General features: G+C 38.1%; 1 protein-coding gene across 1 annotated transcript; it reads right to left on the bottom strand.

The window, feature by feature from the left end:
* Positions 1-617: 617 nt before the first annotated feature.
* On the bottom strand, positions 618-9,876 carry LOC139142454 (dnaJ homolog subfamily C member 8-like). Its single transcript, XM_070712393.1, has 9 exons — positions 9,731-9,876; positions 9,117-9,218; positions 8,214-8,270; positions 7,301-7,367; positions 6,542-6,636; positions 6,052-6,123; positions 4,733-4,824; positions 3,130-3,205; positions 618-1,068 (listed from the first exon to the last, which is right to left on the bottom strand). Exons 1-9 carry the CDS (start codon positions 9,830-9,832, stop codon positions 949-951), a joined length of 783 nt encoding a protein of 260 aa, XP_070568494.1. The 5' UTR covers positions 9,833-9,876; the 3' UTR covers positions 618-948.
* Between the last annotated feature and the right edge of the window lie 58 nt (positions 9,877-9,934).

Genomic DNA, 9,934 nt, shown 5'->3' with positions numbered 1-9,934 from the left:
AAGCTTTCAAATGACGTATGGTGTGGCTGTGTGTTGTTGCTGTATGTGTTCAAATTTTTAAAATATTGTTATTCAATACGGGAAAATATTGTTTTCCATATAAACATGAAAATATTTCAGTATAATCAATTTCAATATCTCTTTGAATATCCATTTTGTATTCTACATGGAAAGACCTTTCATTTGATATATCACTCGATAGTTTAAACGTATCGTTAGAGAAGTTAACAATAAATTTCAAATATTATATCGCATTTATGCAAATTGGGTACCTTTGTTAATTATGCAAATTAGGAGGTTATGGCCCTACTTGGCAGCTCCACATCGTCAATTTTCTTAAAGTAGAGATAATAAGCTTTCAAATGACGTATGATGTGGCCGTATGTAAGGTGGTACATTAAACTCCTAAAATAAGGCCCTTTTTGTGGATTCGCCGCTCGCCTACTATGCTTAATTTGATGAATTACAGAGGAGGAGGTGAACAGAGAGATTGCTGCCTCAATTAAATAGTTATAAATGAATTTGTAGGAAGAAAAAGGTTTGTCAAAAAAGGAAAGAAACACGAACTCTAATACTAATCCAACAACAAAGCATAATTGTGCATCTCTTATAACAGATTTCACAAAAACTATACACTTTATTTTGAATTTTAAATGCCAAAATATCAGAAAAAATGTAATACCTGTGACTGTTTCTTTTTTCAAATTATCAAATTTTATATTTCATTGATTGAAACATTGATTTCAAATGTTGATTACTGATGAAACCTTTCTGGTAAAAAATATCAAAAAAAAAATAAAGATGTGAACATGAGATGTGAATTCAAAATTTTGTGCCGCTAAGTTTGATCTCAAAATACGGAATGTTGTTCTCCTGTACCATTCCAGACACAGGTATTTCAAATTCATCTCCGGTTCAAAGGTCTCTCACATTTGTTTGTTTGTTCTTTCATCTTGTTTCTGCTTTGTGTTTTGGTGGTTTAAACCCTGCCTTCGTTTTCTTCTTCTTCTTCGATGAACTACTTGATGACCAGCTTCTCCAGCTGTCCACACGCTCATCCCTGCTATCCTGAAGATAAATGAGGGAAAAAAATGAAGAAAAAAAGAATGACAATTGACCGCTAATTTCCACTAAAACTCCAGCAATCCCTCAACTACCAGCAAGCAGGCCAGCACAAATGAAATACTGGCTTCAAAACTGAAAGTTTTAAACTGTAGCTCAAACTTTCTGAAAGGAAACTTGAAGCAATTCTCTTTCATGATCCAGAATATGAATCAGGGCTCACAATGCAAAATTTCAAAAGAGAAAGAAATTACCATAGATTTACCAATATTTGAAATTTAGGATGGCAGCTGAATTGAATTTTCAATATGGACAAAAACAATCCAAAGAAAACTTAATTTATCATATAAGCTTTGAAACGAGTCCATACTAGTTGTAGACAGGGTAAGCATTGTAAAGATACAGGTGTCTAGAAACTGTCCGCAAAGCGCAATCTATGTAATAATACTGATAATGGCCATGTTTGACGATTTTGATGCTGTACGGCGTAATACTGACTTGTATTGTGGGACTGGGGTACACACCAAATGTCAATCTCCGTACAGAGATTGTAGCGCCGTGGAAAATTATAACCTAGCTGGGGAGTCTCAGCAGTAGCCACACTAATCTCTGCCAAAGGCGACGGTTTTCACCAACTTTTTGGGTATTGCGTGTTTTCCATGATATACATTTTCTGTGTTTTTTATCTATAATACTTCGAACCAAAAAAATTAGATGAATGAATAGTACACTAGTTTCAATATCGATCCTCGATTCCGTGAACACTTGCAAAACATAGACCTTGCTCTAGGTTACAGGGATGTAAATTGATGATTCAAAATGTATGCCCTAACGGCTGTCAGCTTTCCAGACGCGATTGCCAAAGTTTTAGCAGATTATTATTATTTTTATTAGTGTATTAATGTATTATTTTTACCAGTGTGCGGAAAGTGCAATCTCTAGCTGGATTGCTCCTATCCGTTTACTATTTCCGCCACGTTTATTTAGCCCGTCGGGCGCGCGCAGAACTGAAAGAAGTCTGAGTTTGGAATATTTAAATTTGCCTGCAGCAGAGATTGATGGGGGCGCGCGGTCAACGACTCGGAGACCCTCTAGCTTGGTTCGAATTATCCACGCCGCGCTGCTGCCCCACTGCGCTTCAATCTCTGTGTGGAGATTGACCAAATGTATGTCTCACACAGAGAAATTGCAACTGAAATGGCCGTGTGTTAAAACAATCATTGATAATTTATACACTGCATCACCTGTTGATGTAACTCTCCATGTTAGTCTTGTACAACCTTTCTTGACAAAGCAGTTGCATTTGCTAACGCTATTAGAATATTTCTCAGATGCCCATGATGGGTGGTAAATCAATAGTAACGGCTTTATCAGCCATACTGGATCACAGTACAAAACAAATCTATGGGCAATGGGCAAAATAGCCAAAACACTGTTATGTGATCGAGTTTTGAGAATAGGTAATATGCATAAATCATGTCTATTACGCCAAAAAAAATAAATTGTGCTGTTCCGATAACATGGTTTTCAAAAAAAGGGTGGATAGGTTGGCAGGATTTTTTTTCCAAAATATTTTTATTTTCAAATATGCATTTTTCAGGGGATCAGAGCAGTCAAACACTGGCCACAATATTTCCAGAAAAATGTATCATACATATAAAAGGAAAAAAACCCATAAAAGACATCCTAGTTCAAGCAAAAATCGAATGCCAAGTAACAAACACGTGATTTTATGGGTTTTTTCTTTCTTTTTTTAATTTCTGTGTTTATGTAGCTCTAAAAAGTTCAAGGTTGGCAGGTAAAAAAAGTGTAGGCCTGGTTATCAGAACAGCAATTTTTTTTTTTGTTTGGCCTTACACAAAAGGCCTCGGTGTTCATCAAGGGAATGTTGTATCATGCAACTGATAAAACTTCACACATGAAGACAACCATGGGCCTGTCAGCAAACCAATCTGGTAATACGGTCAAACAAAATTACTAGAACTGAATGTATCAGAGTCCATCTATTTTAGTTTGAATTTTTTCTCCAGATAGGGTCACGAAATTAAACATTTGAGTCTGTTTTACCTCCCACTTTTGCTCCCATTCAGTTTGACGTTTTGCCTTTTCTTCTTCAACGATTTCCTCTTCTCGCTGCCGTTTCCTGAAAGTACCAAAGAAACACATTTTTATGGTCGATCCTTACAGCTTTACTGCAGTAACATCAAACCAGCCAAACACTCTATCTACCTGACTTTAACCCGTTCACCACAATGGTTTGGCCCAAGCCCATTGATATGAAGAGTGATTTCGGACCCGTTTATTGGTAACTGGGGATGAACAGGTTAAAGCCGCACTTTTCAATCCCAGGTTCTCGAATTAGTGCAGTTCTCCTCCCAGTCAAACACTTGGCCAGTACTATGTTTGATTTCTAGAACATTAATTACACAAACTGATCTCAATCTTTTGTCACATTTTGTTAATCCTGCAAACAGAGCTTATATAACCGTTTGATTGATGGTCGGTTCAAATTGCCAATGGTCATTTTATTCCCCAGCACCACACTCGAATTTCCTTAAAAAACGTCTTAGAGTCACGTTAGAATTTGAATATAACCACAGGGTTCGATCGGCAGCAGCTTCGTGCTGACCGCTTGGCAGTCTGTCAGTGTTTTAGCGGTCGGAAAAAAATAAAAAGTGGCATTTTCTGGAGCCTGTGCCATCATGCTGCCTGTTTGATGTCCACTTACACAATGAACGCCGCCATAGCTTGGCGCCCTTTTAAAGGGAGGCTCCGCCTTTAAAGGCAATCACACATATTATGTGTGAATGTAAGGTGACTCTGAGCTTCATAGTTCTTGATAATGAATATTACCTTGCAAAAATGGAAATGTTAACCTGTTCATCCCCATTTCCAAGTAAACAGATCCATATTTACTGTTGACTCAGTGACTGCTGCGCAACAATCATTTATTGAAAATTTTTGACTGCAAATGCTTTTTCTGACAAAGAAAGGCAATTTTTTCATTCAAAAGCTCCCATAGAACTGCTATATTATTATTGATATGCCCAAAGGCTTTTGTATGTTAAAGTCCTCATTAATATGATATGCTGTATTTGAAGGTACATGTATTGATAGCAATCTTTTAAAGGCATGGGTCAGGTGCCAGATTGTCTTGCCAGGAAATTTACTTATTAGATTACAATTTCAATGGAAAACAAAAGGCTATGACACCTTCATAAAACTCTTACAGACTAGACCAAACTCAATCCCTGGGATCGAGTTCCCTTCCTTTAACCTACTGCAGGTTATATGTTAATTTATGCAAATAAAGACAAAATATGCTAATTAGCTGCAACACTGGCAAAACTTTCTGGAAAGAACACTTTGCACAATACAGTTGGTGTTGGTTTCGTTGATCTGTTTAGGTCCATGAACAACTTCTTGCTTGTAGTTTTTCTTCACAACTTGAAAATTGTTAGAGCACTGCCAACTTTGAGGTAAGAAGTATAGGGAAGATTATCTCACGTAGCATCCAGTCATGACCAGAACATTACCAGTACAAAGTATTAGGTTCCACCTGGCTGTTGACTTTAACTGAACTATGAGCAGAGCTGTACACAAAGGTGACAGAATGACTGGGTTTAGTGGCAGGTTACTCACAGTCACAGAGAGGGCACGTGTATCTTACCTTTCTTGCATCTCTCTCTCTTCAAGCTGTCTTCGTTGCCTTTCCAGATCTGCAAACAGCTTGCACGTCTGCACCCATACTGCATGCTTTAACTGAAGATTGACAGAAAAATAAACGGTGTTCTCAGCATTCTATAATCTTGGCAAACAGAGATTTATACAACTGTGATAATCCCACAGTCACTGCTGCTAAGGGGACAGACTGTCTAGTACGACATCAAGCAGATGTTGAAGTTTGAAAGATGTCTTGTCCTTCCTCCTTTCAAGGAACACTCTTTTTCCATGGAATTGTTAATTTCCAGATAATTTTCACCAATTTTATTGTATCCTGTACAGTACAACATATTTCTACCGTTATAATCGAGGTACTAAAAATGTCACACTCTATTTTTGTTTTTCCTTCCAAGAATTTTATAATCCTACAAGTATTTGTTCTGTTTTTGAAAGATGTGAAATCACTGAAAACTATCCTAATTTGTAACATAAGCATGATTATTCTCATGTAAAGCATACATTGCAAATTCAAAAATTAAGGTGTCATTATATACAGCAAGTGTTGTGATAAAATCACACAGCAATTTGTCACATTCGTAATGTGAATTGGCTGCCATCCATTTTATCATAATAATATTGACAGAAAAGCATCAAGTCCTGGATATTCAAAACACATGTCAGTGCACTTTCCATTGCCTTTTAATTTATTCATACAAAGTAATGGAACTAATGATATGCAGGGAAAACCCCTTTCAGAACCAGAGCTTGGTATTTATCTTTGCTTTTCCATGGATGAATATACCAATAAACACAGGGAAGGGTGATGGGTGAAAGGGTGATGGGTGAAAGGATGAGGGGTGAAACTGAAAGGTCGAGGGGTGAAAGGGTGATGGGTGATGGGTGAAAGGGTGAGGGGTGAAACTGAAAAGTCAAGGGGTGAAGGTACAAGGGTTGAAATAAAAGGGCTAGGGGTGAAAGGGTGAGAGGTGAAACTGAGAGGCCAGCAGGTGAAGAGTGAAATGAAAGGGCAAGTGGTGAAAGAGTGAGGGGTGAAACTGTAAGGGTGTTGGGTGAAAGGGTGAGGGGTGAACCTGAAGGGTGAGGGGGATGAACCTGAAAGGGTGAGGGTGTGAACCTGAAAGGGTGAGGAGTGAACCTGAAAGGGTGTTGGGTGAAAGGGTGAGGGGTGAACTGAAAGGGTGAGGGGTGAACCTGAAAGAGTGAGGGGTGAAACTGTAAGGGTGTTGGGTGAAAGGGTGAGGGGTGAACCTGAAAGGGTGAGGGGCGAAAGGGTCAAAGCAGAGGTGCTCTTGTGTCCATACTAACCTTGGCTGGGTCGTCTTCATCGACTGTGGTTGGAAGGCCCTCTTTCTTCAACTTCTTCCTTTTTTCTGCAATCTGTTTGGTCGATATACAGTATCAGCCGTCATGTCAGCATGAGAATAATAATTTGGGAACAAAACTATTGATTTCAGCAATCAAGAATTTGGCAGACTCCCATGATTGTGAATTTGCAGGTCGTGAATAGAAACAATTGCAAGTCCATATACACAGTGACTGGTCAGAATATTCTGTGATCTTTGACAGTTTGCCTTCAGATTGTGAAAAAGATATATTTTTGTGCAGGAATTTCTCACCTTTAAAGTTCAAAGTTTACATCTCTGAGTGACTGCAATAATAACTGTTTATTTACTGAGATCTTAAGGAATTTGTGTTAAACGTCCCACTTAGTGATGTTCAAATCTACACACAATTAGAAGAAAAGTTTCAGTATGACAGGCTATTAGCGAAAATAGTGATCTGATCACTTTTATACCATAAAATCAGTCTTCTCTTTGGCTTCTGATATGATCTCCAGACATCGTTTGTAGAGTTTATCGTCTTGTATAATCTGCCACGCCTTTGAAATGGCTGAAATTGACGATACAAAAATTGTAAAATAAACAAAGAAATGAGCAATGAAGGAAGTTAATTAATCAAATGTTCATTTCTGACTGCAAAAACGAAGGTGAATGACCTGCCTATTTTCCTTGGGAGGGAGCTAAGACCTGTCAACCTTTTATGGTGCAAGTTGTGTTGAAGTATACGGACTAACAGACCGTGCTAGCAAACTCCCATTCTTGACTTTACATCATGGTATTTTTGGTGGTATCCCACATTCAAAGTTGTACTGCGAGAAAACGGCAAATTCCAGATTTCAAAGTATCTTGAAGTAGCAATTCAGCCCAGGGAAAAATTAACATGATTTGCTGATGCAAAGTGTGAAATCAAACTGGGCATTGGATTTTCATACCATGGATAATGCCCTGATACTGATGTAAGGCCATGTGGGGTCATGAAAATGGTTAGCAATTTCACTCCATGAGTGTCTGTAAAATTACCACTTAAGAATTCCCCATGGAATTCAAAGAATTCATGTGCAAAGAAACTTCTTAATTTAAACTGAAGCTAAGAATAAGAAATTTCAGTACTTCTAGGGCCTGGGGCAATTAACGTGAAACTAGCAATTACAGATGTCCTTGCTACAGTGAATACAGGAATAACATTGTTAATGTTAATATGAAGAAATACTGACCTTCAAAAGCCTGTTGTGCTCTGTCTTTGTCTTCGATATTTTTATCCGGATGGACAAGGATGGACAGCTGATGAGAAATACATCCACACCACATGAACAAAATTGATATCACAGAATTTCTATGGTGTATAGAGAAGACGACACTGCCTTGTGTTTGTGGCTAAAATTGTCAGTTATTATCTGATTAACTCTTTGTCTTTCATTGAACAAAGCAACAACTATGCTAGCTAAAGGTGTTTCCTTTGGCATGGTCCCTCCCTGGGGACAAGCCTTGGTGGAATAGGCTATAAATTGTCTAGAAATGGCCTGTACGCAGCCAATCATGTAACTCGTCCCTTCTGCAGTCTTCATAATGGCAAAAACCTTCAAGTGACCTGGAGAACAAATCACTGGTGGTATTTTCCAACAATAATTTGACCAACAATCAAAGAAACAGTGAACTCAATTGCATATTTTCAGGCCAACGATAGCAATATTACAAGTACAACCGATGGTGGCAAACTAACGATTGGCTATCAAGTGCTTTGGCATTGCTTTGTCGAAACTGCTGCATACAATTTGTCTTCTGAGTTTATAAATTTGGGGAGAATGAAAGTACGAGGTTTGTGAAACCAAAATGCCGAGACACAGCAATGTATTTGTAGAAAGAAAGTGGTCTGTGTTATATGTAAAAACATTACACTGTGACCAGTAGTGGTTTTGAGAAGATCAGTTACTTTTGGTGAAGGGGTTCTGGTACTAGGTGTTACTTGAGGCAAAGCTGTATGGGACAAGGTAGTACTTAGGATGAGGGGATATTGGTATGAAATGGTTTTGGGACAATTTTATGTTGGGCAACCTGGTTTTGGTGCGAAGTGTTTGGACTGTGTACATTCCCATTGGTGCAAGAAGAACCGAAAGTTATGTTCTGTACCTTTCTGTAATGCTTTTTGATGTCTTCCCTACTTGTCGCCGGGTCAATCTGGAGAACCTGTAAGACAAAGAGTGACAACATTTGTACTTGGGGTCAGTTGATAGACTGCAGTCTTGATCTTTTGCAAACAGCTAAATTATTCACTGTAACAAGAAAAGATGATTCAAACGTGTGCTGTGTTGACAGAAGCAAGTCTGTTTGTGTAATGGGAATATTATTCATGACTGCAATCAAACATATGATACCTCTGGTACTGATAAATGTTCTCATTGATAAGGTCTTCACTCAGTATTACCGGTATGCACACGATAATCAGAGCCTCTGACAGCTTTAGTTTCACATCTGCTATGCAACATCTTTATCCTTGTACACGACAAAGCTTAACACTTTTTGGGGGTTGAAATTTTGACAAATGTGTTCCTTGTACTGTAGCTCTGCATGGTAGGGCTATGAGTTACCAGCTATAGGCCTAACGCACAGCCCTGCCTCGCAGAGCTAATTGCACTGATAATGAAGCAAACAAAACCAATGATAAAATATCTATTCTTCACCGCGGACATCCGGGAACTTGCGGTTTTTCACGTCATTTTTGCATCACACTGCTGTGAGAACAAAATATTGAAGTGTGGATTTTTCAACCTTTACACCAGTATACAAAGTTTCAACATTATGTCAATGATAAACACTAAGTTCTGTCCTTTGTCACATAATTTTTGCATTTTCACTGTCCTGTATGGTCAAATCCCAATTCACCTTACTCGCGTGCGTGAGGTGAAAGTGACGTCACTCCGCGGTCAAGAATTGAAATAAGATAGAAAGTGGCCTTTGTGTTCTGAAATTATATGTCTGTTGTTACCCAATAGTAAATCAATGTACTAGAAAATCAAGAAATACTGTACTTACTTCAAATGGATTAAGATTAAAATACGTTGAACCGGGTCGAAGGAGTCTGTCGATTTGTTGTTTTGAGGTTAGAACGGAATCTCTCTCTTCGATTTCTTTAACCTTGATAGAAAGAGAATGTGCATATTAAATGCTTTACTTGGATGTCATGGTCACTCTCAACATTGTTAAATAGCATAGATAAAACATTAAATGTTTCAAGATTTTGTGTTGTACAAAAACATAAATGACTAAACATGGATATATAAATATAAAACCTACTGAAATATGATAAAATAAAACAGTGAAAGAGAACTACCAATATTTTCACTTTTAATGTAAATTTTGTGTTTAAAAGATACGTCAGACGACAACCGGCTACGAAGGACGAAGCGATATGTTCGTATGGAGAACTTACCGACAGATTAACAGGCTACCGAGGCATAACGACAGTTTATCTTTGGCTATTTTTATGACAGAGTGACTATTTTTTGCCATTGGCCAAAGAGGAAAATAAACAAAGGTTGTATTATTGTTGTCATTCAAACAGCTACTTCCTGCAACACGTACAGAACATGACGAAAAAAGCCAAGTTTTAGACCCACAGCCAAGAGGTACTTTACTAAATGCCTTACCTCCGACATAAACCTTTTGAAAATTCCTTCTTTAACGGGTTTAACATTTTCAGTTGAAGAAGAAACTTCGCTGGCATTGCCAGTGGTACTGTGGGTCGCCATATTTGCGCGAGGTGGGATATTGCGCCAGCTAGTGGTCGAATCGGAGCACTGGTTTTCGAAATTTTGATAATTTTCACTGGTTTTATCCAATACCGGGTTTTA

Source organism: Ptychodera flava, chromosome 10 (genome assembly GCF_041260155.1).
Source record: "Ptychodera flava strain L36383 chromosome 10, AS_Pfla_20210202, whole genome shotgun sequence".
Lineage (NCBI taxonomy): Eukaryota > Metazoa > Hemichordata > Enteropneusta > Ptychoderidae > Ptychodera > Ptychodera flava.
Note: the sequence above shows the minus strand (reverse complement) of the source record. Positions and strands in the feature narration are given on the sequence as shown.